Here is a 16,571-nt window from a genome sequence, read left to right on the forward strand (position 1 = left end):
ATGTTGATATCCCAGCTCAGTCCTTGGATTTAAACGTAAATGTATTCATTGGAAAACATTTGAGGTTAGCCTGCGGTTTAACATGGATCAGGAAATGGTCTCTAAAGGAAGAAGAAAGCAGGTTGAAGAGGTGACAAAGCTCAGGTTTTACAGCCAAGAGGACACATTTCATTATAAAAAAACAGCAGATGATTTTATTAGACACTAAAGTGAATACGTTGGCAGTCTTAGAAAGCAGAGCAGTGACTGAGCTGAGTTTTTTTCATCACATCAGATAAAACTTAACCAGGACAGGTTCACAAGCAATCGCCCAGCTCCTTTTTTAAAGTGCATTTTGTGGGCTTTCAGGAGCTGGTTGCTTCTCGTCGTTTCCTTGGACATCATTAGGCTGCTGCCATGTCATGAGGACCCGTCGTGTTTTCGGAGAGCGATTCCAGAAGCTGGAAGTAGTTGTACTTGATGTCGTATTCCATATCATACCAAAAATTTACTGCAGAAGAAATCAGAGGGAGAAAAAAGTACAAATCAAATAGAATTAAAGCATTGAGTTCATTATTTCTACAGGGTTCCTACAGCAAAAGGCAAGTTAAATTCAAGACTTTTTACGACTTTTTAATGCCACTTGAAATAAAGATTTAAGACCAAATTCACAAGAAACACAAGAAAAACCTGCTTGGACAACTTAACCCAAAGGTTTATTTTAACATAAACCACTGCACTAATGTTTTGAATTTTGAAAAGCTTCCCATACAGGAAGAAAGCTAAAAACACACAAATGATAGATATATTTTAACAATTATTTAACTAACTTTGTTTTAGCAGGGAACAAAACAAATCAGTTTTAAAGCCCCAACATAACCAGTGCTAAGTCTTTTTTGCAGCTATTTTTCTTCGTATCGTTTTCTTAGTATGTTTGATTTGGTGATAAGTGGAGGCGTTGCAGAGACAAGGGTGGAACTAAACTGAGAAATACCGTCTGTTTCTCAGTAACTCTATTTTGACGCTTTGTGTTTTGTGCTTCGCATGTGCGACTCCACTGCCTTAATTCCCATCGTTCTGAGCTTGAATGACTTCTTGCACAAAATACACTGAGCCTCATGTATGTTCCCTGGTTTTAGCCAAGGAGAAAACTCTTGGCTGGAGACAATTTTCGTTACATTTACACTTGCTCTTATTTTCCAGACAAAAAGTAAATGGTGCATCTCCCAAATGTCCCGGCCGCAACAACGCTTTTATTGGTTCCTCTATCGGGACGGAACCAATAATGGCGAGCCGTTATTTTTTTTTTTAAATAATAAAATTTTTTTTCAATTTTAATGTTTTATTTAGATTACAAAATAAATCGTAACAAAAATAATCCTATTTATGATGTTTTAAAAATTAATACCTACGAAAGACTGATTTAAGACATTTTAATACCAATTAAGGCCTTAGTTTTATTTTAAAGAATTCAATGCCTTTTAAGACTTTTTTAGGACCCGCGGGAACCCTGATCTAATCCAGGAGAGTTGTCAGAAAATATTTTTCTGCTGTCTGCATCTGCTCTGAGTGGGAATGTGGTGGATGAAATAGAATAAATAAATTTGGATAAATCCAGAAAGGCGAGGGGTAGCTTCTGGATGGGTATTAAGTTTAAACATGTTTCCCTACCAACCGTTTTCAATATGAAAGCTTCCTGTTCTTCTTTACGTCTGGCCCCTGGACATCATGCTCCAATTGTGAAGCAGCCATACATTTCAATACCCAAACTGGGCGATTGTCCAATCAGCAAGGAAATCCAAAAGACTATAACGGTGAGAAGATTAAAAGCAAAAACATCTCCATCCCATATGTTGCTGGAGTCTCTGAAAAACTCAAGAGGATTTTCTCCAAACACTAAATCCCAGAACATTTCAAACCAAACAGACCCTTAAACAGAAACTAGTTCAGCCTAAAGACCAACACAGAAGAGCGCCCTCCTCTGGAGAAGACTCTGCGGTACATCTACACCTTATGGAAAAATTATATAATTATTTTTTCATATTTTGGACAGAGAGGATAGGTGGTTTGAGAGGGGCGTGAAGGAAGTGGTGGATTCAGATTTCAGCTTTCAAAAACCTACAATGCAGCAAATGAGTTGATCCCTTCCCGCTATCATTGCAACCCCAAACCCTTTACAGGAGACCAGAACACCTCGCCTGTTTAGCCAGGCCAACAATTCCGTTTAATGACCCCCCCCCTTTCAGAGACATAGACAGGTTTCGGGTATTGCAGGCTAACAAAGACAAAAAAAATGACTAATTCCCAAGGGGTGGACCCGTTCGTGCGGTTCAATTTGCATGTTCTCTAAGCCAAAACTCTATTTTTGACATTTTGAATTGAAAAAGATTCCTGGATAGGAAGAAACATGTCTTCAAACTTGGAAACAAAGTTCAGGGGATTGTTTTTTAACTTTTTTGGAATGACTTTGACCCTGGATAACTGAGAATCTTCCCCAGCATATGAGCCATACATTTCTGCCCCGAACCCCTGCAGGCTGAATGACCGATCCTTTTCACAGCACCGTTACTGTCGTGACCTTTGCTGAATGCCGTGTTGTCTTAAAGGAGAAATGTCCGTACCTGCGATGCAGCCCTGGGACTGCTGGACATGGTGGAACCACAAAGACGGCAGGTACAGCATCTCTCCAGCTTTCACTGAGCACACGAGCGGCCGGGCCAGCCTGTACTGTGGGAAGCGCTCCAGGTCCGGTTCCAGAGGGTCCAGAGGGATCCAGGGAATCTGAAGGGCCAAAGGGGAGAGATGTCAGGCGGACCTCCGGGGCTTCCAGGAGAGATCAGAAGACGAGCTCCTAAAACCAACCTTGTGGGAGTCGCTGTTATCGATGACCTGAAATTCACCGCTTTCCTGCTCCTGGTAAACGGCTGACTGATACAGACCTGACAGAGATGGTTACCGTGGTTACTGAAAAAGACCAGCACTGTTTTAAATTAGGCTGTTACATGACTGTGTTTATGGTCTAACTGAGGTGGTTAGATCAGCTCAGCTGCAACTAGTCCTCCGAGGTCTTGAGAAGGTTTCACTTACTGATAATCTGATGATTATTTATGAAGTTTTAACAATGCATACTTTACCAATAAAGTGACAATTTATAGCAGAGGTTTAGCCTTTATAGTATTCAACAAGAAATGTCTACTTTTAAGGGGAAGCTTAAAACTTTCCTTTTTGATAAAGCTTATAGTTAGAGTGGCTCAGGTTATCCTGAGCTATCTCTATAGTTATGCTGCTATAGGCTTAGACTGCTGGAGGACATAGGGACCCCTTTTTCATCATTCTACTTCATTCTATCTCTATTCTCCCACTCTGCAGAATCTGTTAGTTCAATCTCTATCGTTCTGCTCTCTCTGCTTTTTCTCATAGTAGCTTCATCTGGTCTGTTCCTGTTTGGCTGTGACTCCATCCAGGAGAGAAATATCAGCTGTGCTGCTGCCATCAACACCTTTGTTTCTAGATGTTGGAGCTTGACCTGTTTTTCAGTGTAGTCCTGTTTCTCTGAGTGTGACTAAATGGATGTGCTCTCTTCATTCTCTGACATGGGAGGTGGCTCGGAGCTCGTCTGCCTGGCTGTCTGTTACCTGGACGGGGCCGCCTGTGGAGCTGGTTGACAGTTGCCTTTTGTATCTATGCTTCTTTTTCTACGTCTCCTCCTGTCTCCTTGAACCTCAGTCGGCCTCAGCAGATGGCCGCTCACACTGAGCCTGGTTCTGCTGGAGGTTTCTTCCTGTTAAAAGGGAGTTTTTCCTCCCCACTGTCGCTACAAGCATGCTTAGTTTGAGGGACTGCCTTCGATTTGGTTTTCCTTAGATAGAAAACCTTGTATTAATCTGACTAGATTATCTGGCGAACTGTAAACTGCCTTGAGATGATATGTGGTGTGACTTGGCACTATATAAATAAACTGAATTGAAATGGCCACTGTAGTAGATGTTGTAGTTATGAGCAGAATCTGTGGTTACCGTAAGGGATGAAGGGTCGGTCAGTGGGAGGCAGCAAGATGAAACGTTTTTCTCCAGAAACCACACAGTACAGGTTCTCATACGGATCTTTATGCACTAAAAGAACAAAAAGAAAACACTGAAAAACCGAGCGCCTAAAAAGCTGCATCTGTCTGGCTGCTGCTGCTTTGGATTAACATCGTTTTTGACCATTTAATTTTATCCTTCTTTGTCCCTTTATTCAAATAATAAACTTTTATGAGAAACTTTTGAGGAATCAGAGATGGATCCCTCACAGAAAAATCATTTAAAGATTTATTAAATAGTTTTCTTTCAAATATATGGCAAAAGAAATTCTCTAAATGGGCAGAATAAGTCAGCTGAAATAGTTTAATTCAGAGTTAATAGTAGTTCTATTTTTTGTTATATTTCAACCTGTAATTTTATGTTTTAATAATAAAAAAGGCAGACTTTGTGACCTAAATAAATGACTCCTATGAGTAATTTTAAATGGCTTTTGCTCTACTATTCTTCAACCTCTCTACTACTGGTCATGGCTGAGGGAAAGAAAAAGTTTAAACATTTTGGGTAGTCTTAAAAAAGAAAACGGGAAAGGGGTCGAGGAAAAACAAGAGTCGATCTTGGAAAGTTTGTTCGTTGGCGCAGGCTGAAGGAAGAAGCCAGATGTAAAACTGATTCTCTTTTCTCAACTTTACTATTAGACAAGTAAGTTAAAAATTTGCTCCTAGTATACAGTCATAGATCTTTGATATTATTTTTAATGTTTAGTAGAATCAAATCACAGGCAGTTGCAGGTCTAGCGCCCCTAGTGGCCAATAGTTACACCCTGTGCCATAGATAGACAGACAGACAGATATCTATATTTACAAGTTATAGTCCCACAGTTACTACTTGGTTAACATAACTTGGTTCTGCACGAATTAGGCCAGAACCATGGAGAGCTCCATATACTGTGACCGGGCAACATTTCAGAGAAATGCTGTTAGTAGAAAATGATATTAAGATTTCTAAACTTGTCTTTGATAATGTAAACAAATCTATAATTGATAAATATAAGTCAACTGAATTTGAATAAAACAGGATAGAGATTAATGCACAGCAGAACAGTAATACAGAGAACAACCTCTCAATCAATGAGCTTTTATAGCGTGTTTTGTAAAAAAATGACAGAAAGTATCAGTCTGTCAGCCCTGCCTATATTTTGAATGGCTCCAACTATTAGACACAACCTAACTTTCTCCATGGCTCTGAATCAGGGTTATTAGACGCAACCTAACTTTCTCCATGGCTCTGAATCAGGGTTATTAGACGCAACCTAACTTTCTCCATGGCTCTGAATCAGGGTTATTAGACGCAACCTAACTTTCTCCATGGCTCTGAATCAGGGTTATTAGACGCAACCTAAGTTTCTCCATGGCTCTGAATCGGGGTTATTAGACGCAACCCAAGTTTCGCCATGGCTCTGAATCGGGGTTATTAGATGCAACCCAAGTTTCCCATGGCTCTGAATCGGGGTTATTAGACGCAACCCAAGTTTCCCATGGCTCTGAATCAGGGTTATTAGACGCAACCCAAGTTTCGCCATGGCTCTGAATCAGGGTTATTAGACGCAACCTAAGTTTCTCCACGGCTCTGAATCAGGGTTATTAGACGCAACCTAACTTTCTCCATGGCTCTGAATCAGGGTTATTAGACGCAACCTAAGTTTCTCCACGGCTCTGAATCAGGGTTATTAGACGCAACCTAACTTTCTCCATGGCTCTGAATCAGGGTTATTAGACGCAACCTAACTTTCTCCATGGCTCTGAATCAGGGTTATTAGACGCAACCTAACTTTCTCCATGGCTCTGAATCAGGGTTATTAGACGCAACCTAACTTTCTCCATGGCTCTGAATCAGGGTTATTAGAGGCAACCTAAGTTTCTCCATGGCTCTGAATGAGGGTTATTAGACGCAACCTAAGTTTCTCCATGGCTCTGAATCAGGGTTATTAGACGCTACCTAACTTTCGCCATGGCTCTGAATCAGGGTTATTAGACGCAACCTAAGTTTCACCATGGCTCTGAATCAGGGTTATTAGACGCAACCTAACTTTCTCCATGGCTCTGAATCAGGGTTATTAGACGCAACCTAACTTTCTCCATGGCTCTGAATCAGGGTTATTAGACGCTACCTAACTTTCGCCATGGCTCTGAATCAGGGTTATTAGACGCAACCTAAGTTTCACCATGGCTCTGAATCAGGGTTATTAGACGCAACCTAACTTTCTCCATGGCTCTGAATCAGGGTTATTAGACGCAACCTAACTTTCTCCATGGCTCTGAATCAGGGTTATTAGACGCAACCTAACTTTCTCCATGGCTCTGAATCAGGGTTATTAGACGCAACCTAACTTTCTCCATGGCTCTGAATCAGGGTTATTAGACGCTACCTAACTTTCGCCATGGCTCTGAATCAGGGTTATTAGACGCAACCTAAGTTTCACCATGGCTCTGAATCAGGGTTATTAGACGCAACCTAACTTTCTCCATGGCTCTGAATCAGGGTTATTAGACGCAACCTAACTTTCTCCATGGCTCTGAATCAGGGTTATTAGACGCAACCTAACTTTCTCCATGGCTCTGAATCAGGGTTATTAGACGCAACCTAACTTTCTCCATGGCTCTGAATCAGGGTTATTAGACGCTACCTAACTTTCGCCATGGCTCTGAATCAGGGTTATTAGACGCAACCTAAGTTTCACCATGGCTCTGAATCAGGGTTATTAGACGCAACCTAACTTTCTCCATGGCTCTGAATCAGGGTTATTAGACGCAACCTAACTTTCTCCATGGCTCTGAATCAGGGTTATTAGAGGCAACCTAAGTTTCTCCATGGCTCTGAATGAGGGTTATTAGACGCAACCTAAGTTTCTCCATGGCTCTGAATCAGGGTTATTAGACGCTACCTAACTTTCGCCATGGCTCTGAATCAGGGTTATTAGAGGCAACCTAAGTTTCTCCATGGCTCTGAATGAGGGTTATTAGACGCAACCTAACTTTCGCCATGGCTCTGAATCAGGGTTATTAGACGCAACCTAACTTTCGCCATGGCTCTGAATCAGGGTTATTAGACGCAACCTAACTTTCGCTATGGCTCTGAATCAGGGTTATTAGACGCAACCTAACTTTCTCCATGGCTCTGAATCAGGGTTATTAGAGGCAACCTAAGTTTCTCCATGGCTCTGAATCAGGGTTATTAGACGCAACCTAAGTTTCTCCATGGCTCTGAATCAGGGTTATTAGACGCTACCTAACTTTCGCCATGGCTCTGAATCAGGGTTATTAGAGGCAACCTAAGTTTCTCCATGGCTCTGAATGAGGGTTATTAGACGCAACCTAACTTTCGCCATGGCTCTGAATCAGGGTTATTAGACGCAACCTAACTTTCGCCATGGCTCTGAATCAGGGTTATTAGACGCAACCTAACTTTCTCCATGCCTCTGAATCAGGGTTATTAGACGAAACCTAACTTTCTCCATGGCTCTGAATCAGGGTTATTAGACGCAACCCAAGTTTCGCCATGGCTCTGAATCAGGGTTATTAGAGGCAACCTAAGTTTCTCCATGGCTCTGAATCAGGGTTATTAGACGCAACCTAAGTTTCGCCATGGCTCTGAATCAGGGTTATTAGAGGCAACCTAAGTTTCTCCATGGCTCTGAATCAGGGTTATTAGACGCAACCTAACTTTCGCCATGGCTCTGAATCAGGGTTATTAGACGCAACCTAACTTTCTCCATGGCTCTGAATCAGGGTTATTAGACGAAACCTAACTTTCGCTATGGCTCTGAATCAGGGTTATTAGACGCAACCTAACTTTCTCCATGGCTCTGAATCAGGGTTATTAGACGCAACCTAACTTTCGCCATGGCTCTGAATCAGGGTTATTAGACGCAACCTAACTTTCTCCATGGCTCTGAATCAGGGTTATTAGACGCAACCTAACTTTCTCCATGGCTCTGAATCAGGGTTATTAGACGAAACCTAACTTTCGCTATGGCTCTGAATCAGGGTTATTAGACGCAACCTAACTTTCTCCATGGCTCTGAATCAGGGTTATTAGACGCAACCTAACTTTCGCCATGGCTCTGAATCAGGGTTATTAGACGCAACCTAACTTTCTCCATGGCTCTGAATCAGGGTTATTAGACGCAACCTAACTTTCTCCATGGCTCTGAATCAGGGTTATTAGAGGCAACCTAAGTTTCTCCATGGCTCTGAATCAGGGTTATTAGACGCAACCTAAGTTTCGCCATGGCTCTGAATCTGGGTTATTAGAGGCAACCTAAGTTTCTCCATGGCTCTGAATCAGGGTTATTAGACGCAACCTAACTTTCGCCATGGCTCTGAATCAGGGTTATTAGACGCAACCTAACTTTCGCCATGGCTCTGAATCAGGGTTATTAGACGCAACCTAACTTTCTCCATGGCTCTGAATCAGGGTTATTAGACGAAACCTAACTTTCGCTATGGCTCTGAATCAGGGTTATTAGACGCAACCTAACTTTCTCCATGGCTCTGAATCAGGGTTATTAGACGCAACCTAACTTTCGCCATGGCTCTGAATCAGGGTTATTAGACGCAACCTAACTTTCTCCATGGCTCTGAATCAGGGTTATTAGAGGCAACCTAACTTTCTCCATGGCTCTGAATCAGGGTTATACAAATTCATATCCAACAGGTTTGGGGGAAAACATGAAGGTGAAACTGAGAACTTACTGGATGTGACAGCTTTCGCTTCTCCAAGCCAAAAGTTGACTGCATCCGGTGACTTTCCTAAGAAAAGACAAAATGTGACTTTTAGATGCTGAAAGTACATCAGACCTACCGATAAAAAGAACCGAGTGTATGGCGACTAGACGTCCCCGATTTCTTTGGACTGTCCCCGGTAAAAGCTGTCCCTGGAAATGTCCCCGAAATTTTGTGTGTAGACTGTTATTACAGCAGAAAAAGTATGAGTACGCTGCCTGCAGAAACAGCTGTTAGCTAGCTGATTGGCAGCTGTTAGCGAACAGATGAGGAGCACAGTGCAGCACTTTTAAAAAACAAAAGGAAGTCCATTATCAGAACCGGTCTCAGCTGCCCGGTGTTATGGTGAGTCTGTTAATAGGTTCATTTAATTTGAATTGGGCTGATCATTGTGAAACATGTTTGGTTCATGCCCAGGTTATAACTTCTCTGTAGTCTGTAGACTGTTTGGACTGTAGACTGTTTATATAACAGTATTTCCTCACAACCCTGTCCTCTCTGACCACTTTCTAATAACCTTCAGGATTACTTTAACAGAGTTCTCCTCCCCCAAAAGAAGGTTCAATTTTAGTAGATCTTTATCAGATAGTGCAGTTATAAATTTTAAAGAATCTGCTTCACTTTCTCTCTGCTCTGTGTCACTGAGCAGTGCTGCAGAGTGCAAAAGCTTAGCTTATTCCCCTTCACAGGTTGATGATTTTGTTGAGGGGGTTGCTAGTTCTCTGCGTATTGCCCTAGACAACGCAGCTCCTTTGAAAATGAAAACCGTTAAAAATAGAAAGCTTGCTCCTTGGTTTAATGCAGAGCTGCGTACTTTGAAGCAAAATGCTAGGAAACTGGAGAGAAAATATCGCTCCACAGGCCTGCGAGAGTCCTTCCTAGTCTGGAAAAATGGTTTACTGCTGTATAAGAGGACCCTTTGTAAAGCAAGAGCAGCATACTTCTCCTCATTAATAGAGGAGAATAAGAATAATCCTAGATTTCTTTTTAATACAGTTGCCAAACTCACCCAGAGCCATAGCTCTGTTGAACCGTCCATTCCACCTGCTCTTAGCAGCAATGATTTTATGGGATTCTTTATAAATAAGATTGATCTTATTAAAAATAAGATCATAAGCACTCCTCTATCCGCGATTGTACCTGAGGTAGTCATGGAATCTGAACCGGGTTTAGACTGCTTTGATCCAGTTGAACTCTCTGAATTAGCAAAATTATTGTCTTCATCTAAGCCTTCAACTTGTATGTTAGATCCAGTTCCAACCAGGTTATTTAAGGAGGTATTCCCTTTGATCTCCTCCTCCATTTTAGATGTGATTAATCTATCTCTGTTACAGGGATATGTACCTAAAGCTTTTAAGATTGCTGTAATTAAACCTCTGCTTAAGAAACCGTCTCTTGACCCAGATGACTTGGTCAATTATAGACCTATATCCAATCTTCCTTTCTTATCCAAAATTCTTGAGAAAGTAGTTGCCAAACAAGTTTGCGATCACTTCCACCATAATGAACTTTTTGAAGAGTTTCAGTCTGGCTTTAGAGCTCATCATAGCACTGAAACAGCTCTGGTGAAAGTCACTAATGATATTCTCATGGCCTCAGATAATGGACTTGTATCTGTGCTCGTCCTGTTGGATCTTAGTGCTGCATTTGATACAGTTGACCATAATATTCTTTTAGAAAGACTTGAATATTTTGTTGGAATTAAAGGAACAGCACTAGACTGGTTTAAATCTTATCTATCTGATCGAATTCAGTTTGTTCATGTTAATGATAGATCTTCAACACGCTCAAAGGTTACCTGTGGAGTACCACAGGGATCAGTGCTAGGACCAATTCTCTTTACTTTATACATGCTCCCAATTGGTAGAATTATTAGACAGCATGGGATTAATTTCCACTGTTATGCTGATGATACCCAGCTATATCTGTCTATAAATCCAGATGAAGCTAACCCATTACATAGATTACAGGCATGTCTTGAAGACATAAAAACCTGGATGACTCTTAATTTTCTGCTTCTGAATGCAGACAAAACAGAAGTTATAGTCTTTGGACCAGAGTCTCTGAAAAAGAAACTGATTAGCCAGTCACTTCATTTGGATGGGATTAAACTGATTTCAGATAATAAAGTAAAAAATCTTGGTGTTATTTTTGATCAGGACCTGTCATTTAAATCCCATATCAAAGAGGTTTCTAGAATTTCCTTCTTTCATCTGAGGAACATTGCAAAAATTAGAAATATCCTGTCCAGGGGTGATGCTGAGAAACTAGTCCATGCATTTGTTACTTCAAGGCTGGACTATTGTAATTCTTTACTATCAGGAAGTCCACAAACTGTAGTTAAAAGCCTTCAGCTGATCCAAAATGCTGCAGCCAGAGTTCTAATGAAAATGAAAAAGAGAGATCATATCTCTCCTATCCTGGCTTCTCTTCATTGGCTTCCTGTTAAATCCAGAATAGAATTTAAAATCCTCCTTCTCACATATAAAGCCTTAAATGGCCAAGCTCCATCTTATATCAGAGATCTGATTGTTCCTTATGTTCCTAACAGAGCACTTCGCTCTCAATCTGCAGGTTTACTAGTGGTTCCTAGAATTTCTAAAAGTAGAATGGGAGGCAGATCTTTTAGTTATCAGGCTCCTCTCCTGTGGAACCAACTACCAGTTTTAGTCCGTGAGGCAGACACCCTGTCTACTTTTAAGGCTAGGCTTAAAACTTTCATTTTTGATAAAGCTTATAGTTAGGGTGGCTCAGGTTATCCTGAGCTATCTCTATAGTTATGCTGCTATAGGCTTAGACTTTTGGAGGAAATAGGGACCCCCATTTCATCATTCTGCTTCATTCTCTCTCTGTTCTCCTATTCTGCAGAATCTGTTAGTTCAATCTCTAACCTTCTGCTCTCTCTGCTTTTCCTCAGAGTAGCTTTGCCTCGTCTGTTCCTGTTTGGCTGTGACGTCATCCTGGAAAGAAACATCAGCTGTGCTGCTTCTATCAACACCCTTGTTAATAGATGTTGGAGATCGGCCTGTTTTCCAGTGTGGTCCTGTTTCTCTGACCGTGACTGAGTGGATGTGCTCTCTTCGTCCTCTGGCATGGGAGCTGCCTTGGAGCTCGTCTGCCTGGCTGTGTGTTTCCTGGACGGGGCCGCCTTTTACAGCTGCTTTTTGTATCTCTGCTTCTGTCTCCTTGAACCCCAGTCGGCCTCGGCAGATGGCCGCTCACACTGAGCCTGGTTCTGCTGGAGGTTTCTTCCTGTTAAAAGGGAGTTTTTCCTCTCCACTGTCGCTACAAGCATGCTTAGTGTGGGGGATTGTATTTGAGTCAATGAGTCAATGCAATCAACTGGTTTTCCTTAGATAGAAAACTTTGTATCAATTTGACTGTATGATCTGGTTGAACTGTAAAGTGCCTTGAGATGACATGTGTTGTGAATTTGGCGCTATATAAATAAACTGAATTGAATTGAATTGTTTTTATCTGACCGACAGCCGTGTGGAAGAAACCATCTGGTTGTAGCTGAAGGCTCTCTGTAGACCAGCCCTGGTCCATGAGATCTACAGGCCTGCAGGTTTTAGATGCATCCATCACATCTAATTCATTGGGCATCTAAAAACTGCAGGGTTTTAGATAGACTAGCCTGATGTCCGGCTTAAGGTCGGACAGTCTGGCGTCCAGCGCTGCATCCAGCCAGACACGTATTTGTGCTCCTTTATGAGGCACTTTTTACTTAAATATTCAGCCACACAAGCACTTTAAACTCCTCATAATTGTACTATAAATGAGAGTATACCAGATTCTTATGTAAACCTCAGTCATTTATTTATGTGCTGCATTATGTCCTCATTTTTGGTGCTATAGAAATGCCCCCCAGCTGTAGATCTTGAGGAAAGGGTGGAAAGAAAAACACAGGAAGAAAACTCAAGCAGAACCAGAACCAGTGTGAATAGCCTTCTGCTGCTGTCGACTTTGAACTGACAGAATTTTCACACAGAAGGTGTCAAAGAGGAAAGTTTTAAGCCTAGTCTTAAAAGTAGACAGGGTGTCTGCCTCACGGACTAAAACTGGTAGTTGGTTCCACAGGAGAGGAGCCTGATAACTGAAAGATCTGCCTCCCATTCTACTTTTAGAAATTCTAGGAACCACTAGTAAACCTGCAGATTGAGAGCGAAGTGCTCTGTTAGGAACATAAGGAACAATTAGATCTCTGACATCAGATGGAGCTTGGCCATTTAAGGCTTTATATGTGAGAAGGAGGATTTTAAATTCTATTCTGGATTTAACAGGAAGCCAATGAAGAAAAGCCAGGATAGGAGAGATATGATCTCTCTTTTTCATTTTCATCAGAAATGTGGCTGCAGCATTTTGGATCAGCTGAAGGCTTTTAACTACAGTTTGTGGACTTCCTGATAGTAAAGAATTACAATAGTCCAGCCTTGAAGTAACAAATGCATGGACTAGTTTCTCAGCATCACCCCTGGACAGGAATTTTCTCATTTTTGCAATATTCCACAGATGAAAGAAGGAAATTCTAGAAACCTCTTTGATATGGGATTTAAATGACAGGTCCTGATCAAAATGACACCAAGATTTATCTTCTTAACTTGAGGAAAATCAGACCCAGGTGATTAATGAACGTTCTAGAGAACATGAAGGGATTTAAATGAATGGATTTTTGATCAGATTAAGTTTAAAAATTATCTTCAAACTTATTCCAGCATTAAGCAAATAGACGTGGAAGTGACCTGAATCAAAGCTGGGTTGAGTGTTTTCTATTCTACAGAAATACCTGGTTCGAGTCCGTTTAACTCACCGAGTGCAGCACTCATCCAGGGAACGTGAGGCTCCAGGTCGTCCACCAGCTCCGGCAGCTCCTGCAGCAGGTTGGAGCACTGCTTCTGGACGTAGAAAACTCCTTTCCTCTGCACCTGCATCAGTCACTCCCGGAGAGAGTGAGAACTGACATCACTCTAGCTACAGCATCCTGGAGCGGCTCCTGCTGCGACTCACCTTTCCTTCTATTATGTCCAGCACTGAAGAGAAGCGCATCTGTCGCTCCTCAGGCATGACAAAACGATCCCCCAGCACAGCGTCGGCGTAGCCGTTAGGAGTTACCGCCACGCTGATCACCTTTGAGCCAATCTTCTCCCTGCAGTCAGGAGGTTCGGAAAATTCAGCCACACATCCTGTTGAATCAAAAAAGCTTCCTGTATGGGAAGCATCTTCAAACTTGGAAACAAAGTCCAGTAGATTTTTTTTAAGATTTCTTTTTAGTTTTTTGGAATGACAGTCTAAGTGGAGCTTTAAAGTCGATCAAATTATTCCTCAGCTTTAAATGAGCCGATCTTCCAACAGTCGCGTCACCTGAGGTATTGAGGCGTCCACCTGGACAAGGCTGGCCAATGGCTGAAGGCATTGCGGATGATGCAGGGCTTGTTTGGGCCAATCCACTGGCGATAGAACTGCAGCGGCTCTGGCGGTCCCTCCAAGTATGGCACCGAGGTGTTGAGGTAAAGATCTGATGGATGATCAGCAGTCAGTGACAGAGCAGAAAACACTACAACCTGTACAAGGTACGTATGACCGGCAATGGAAACAATGACATTAGCATCTAGTTTAGCACATAGGAACAGATTGACAGGTTAATATTAATTAAACACATCAAAGCTAAGAACTCAGAACTAATTTTACTTACAGGTGACAGATGAGGCTCTTCAGGTGAACCATCAAAGGCCAACTAATTTACGTGGAATTTCAAAATTAAAGCCCAACAAAATCCCTACACCTAACAGAGTTGGATCACTTTGACCTAAGCTGACCTCCATACTGCTGATAAACTTTTTTTTTTAATTTTTTTTTAAATAAAATAAACTCCACATCTGATTCTGCTTAAACCCGAGGAGTCACACTGTTTACATTTGATCACTGCTGCACTTTAAGAAATGGAAACATCATGAAAGCTGTACAAAACCAAATTTCACAATAAAATGACAACAAAAGTTGTCTAAGTCTGAAGTTGTTCGACTATCATTTCAAGATGGAAGCGTTCATTGAAAACGCATGGCAGCAATTATTACAATTTAGTTTGAAGTCACTAAATGTAGAGATGTAGGAGCTTTAATTGTGAAATTCAACCTCAGATTCCACATCAACAAAGTTCAGTCAGATGTTCAGCTGTCATTCTGGACTGAAAGCATTTACTGAAAACAGCTTAGATGATTCATGTGGAGGGCCTCGTCTGTCGAAAAAAACACTTCTAAGTGAAATTTAATGAGTGAATGAAAAAAATAGCATAAAGCTGAATACATTTTTAACTTACTTCATATATGTAAAAAGTATATCCATACAAAAATACTGCTCTTATTTTGAAACATAATCTCAGGCGTTACTACCGTAATTCTTACTATTGAAGCGCCCTAAAAAAATACAAACACATGAGGGTTTGAGTGTTCATTCCTAAGTGGAGGCTGGCTTTACTTGGTCCCACAGGTCAGAGTAGGCAATATGAAATGCAGACATACCAACATCCACACACAGTAAACTCGGTAAACCCACGAGCCTCATACATGAGAGGAGATGGAAGCATATCAAAATAAGATGCGCAGACACTGTTTCATTTGCCCTCATCAGAGATAACGGTCCTTATTGTTCCCTTGATCGTTTCTTATAGTCTATGAGATCCGTTGGTCTATTCTAGTAAAATAAATTTCTTTATAATTAAGAGATTCTGGTCTCGTTATTTAAAAACAAAGATTAAAAATCAGTAGAATCGTTCAGTTTAAGTCAATTTTCTGATCAGTGTCAGTAAGCAGCAGGATATGAGTGGAGAAAAATCTCACCGTGAGCTTCCAGGGAAAACTCAACCAGCCGTTCGTGAACAGACTCCATGAGGAGCTCCTCTCAGCTGACCACAAGGATCAGAAAAGGAGAACTTCATGTCGCTACCCGATCCGTACCGGTGTAGGTACCAGATTGACTCGGGCTGCCAGATTGACTCGGGGGCCTGCGCCTTTTGATGACGTCACAATACATAATTGTTTTAACGTTTGCACAATTGCGCAAAACATTTTGATTGGTCTGGACAGCTTACTAAAGTAATTATAGCGGGGTGTAGGTTTTATTCGAAAGCGGGATTGCTGTTTGTAAACGGACAATTTTACGAAGACATTCTCCATGGTCCCTGCGCCTTCTGATGACGTCACCGAATTCGCCATGGGCCTTGCGCCTCCCGATGACGTGACATTATGGCAATGCCACTCAAACAAACTACATTGAGCCCGCGGTCTGCATTTGTAACGAGAATAAATTCAGGAGAATGAAGCTAAAGGGATACAAAAAATAAACTTGTAATATTACAAAACCAAAAATACTACGAATACAAAGTATATTCAGAGATTAAAGTCCCTCTGATACTGTTTAAGTGACTGAGAAACTGCAGATTTGCCACATTTAAGATGGCGGACGCTCTGACGCATCTCAAAAGGCGCAGGCCCCCGAGTCAATCTGGCAGCCCGAGTCAATCTGGTACCTACACCGGTAGCACGATCCGTACCATCAGCTCATTTGCGCCTGCGCGAACAGAATAACTTCCGGGTCGCCAAAAAATAATGTAATTACGGTACTGAAAAAACTTTATTTATATCCTGAAATAATTAAAGAACACTAAACTACATCGTAAAGACAATATTGAAGACTTTTCTGGAAGAAATGGATGCTTTTTAAATTCAATCCATTGTATTGTTGACGTCATCATCAGACATGCTAAGAGCAGTCTGGGAATATATTATTGCGT

At 41.5% G+C, this 16,571-nt stretch overlaps 1 protein-coding gene across 1 annotated transcript; it reads right to left on the reverse strand.

Moving 5' to 3' along the window:
* Positions 1-268: 268 nt before the first annotated feature.
* Positions 269-15,717, reverse strand: jmjd7 (jumonji domain containing 7). The gene is made up of 9 exons (XM_038291859.1): positions 15,619-15,717; positions 14,144-14,297; positions 13,790-13,928; positions 13,593-13,707; positions 8,753-8,809; positions 3,996-4,091; positions 2,842-2,918; positions 2,601-2,760; positions 269-490 (listed from the first exon to the last, which is right to left on the reverse strand). Exons 1-9 carry the CDS (start codon positions 15,665-15,667, stop codon positions 384-386), a joined length of 954 nt encoding a protein of 317 aa, XP_038147787.1. The 5' UTR covers positions 15,668-15,717; the 3' UTR covers positions 269-383.
* Positions 15,718-16,571: the final 854 nt, after the last annotated feature.

Source organism: Cyprinodon tularosa, unplaced genomic scaffold, assembly GCF_016077235.1.
Source record: "Cyprinodon tularosa strain WSP-4 unplaced genomic scaffold, ASM1607723v1 ctg302, whole genome shotgun sequence".
Classification (NCBI taxonomy): Eukaryota; Metazoa; Chordata; class Actinopteri; order Cyprinodontiformes; family Cyprinodontidae; genus Cyprinodon; species Cyprinodon tularosa.

Excerpts from the sequence above, each read along its gene's own strand:
- jmjd7 (XM_038291859.1), bottom strand. The coding sequence starts at position 15,667 with ATGGAGTCTGTTCACGAACGGCTGGTTGAGTTTTCCCTGGAAGCTCAC. Across the intron at positions 14,298-15,618 it reads GTTTTCCCTGGAAGCTCACG|ATCTTTACCTCAACACCTCG; the intron begins GTGAGATTTTTC and ends ATCATCCATCAG. Across the intron at positions 13,929-14,143 it reads TGGACGCCTCAATACCTCAG|GGAGAAGATTGGCTCAAAGG; the intron begins GTGACGCGACTG and ends TCCTGACTGCAG.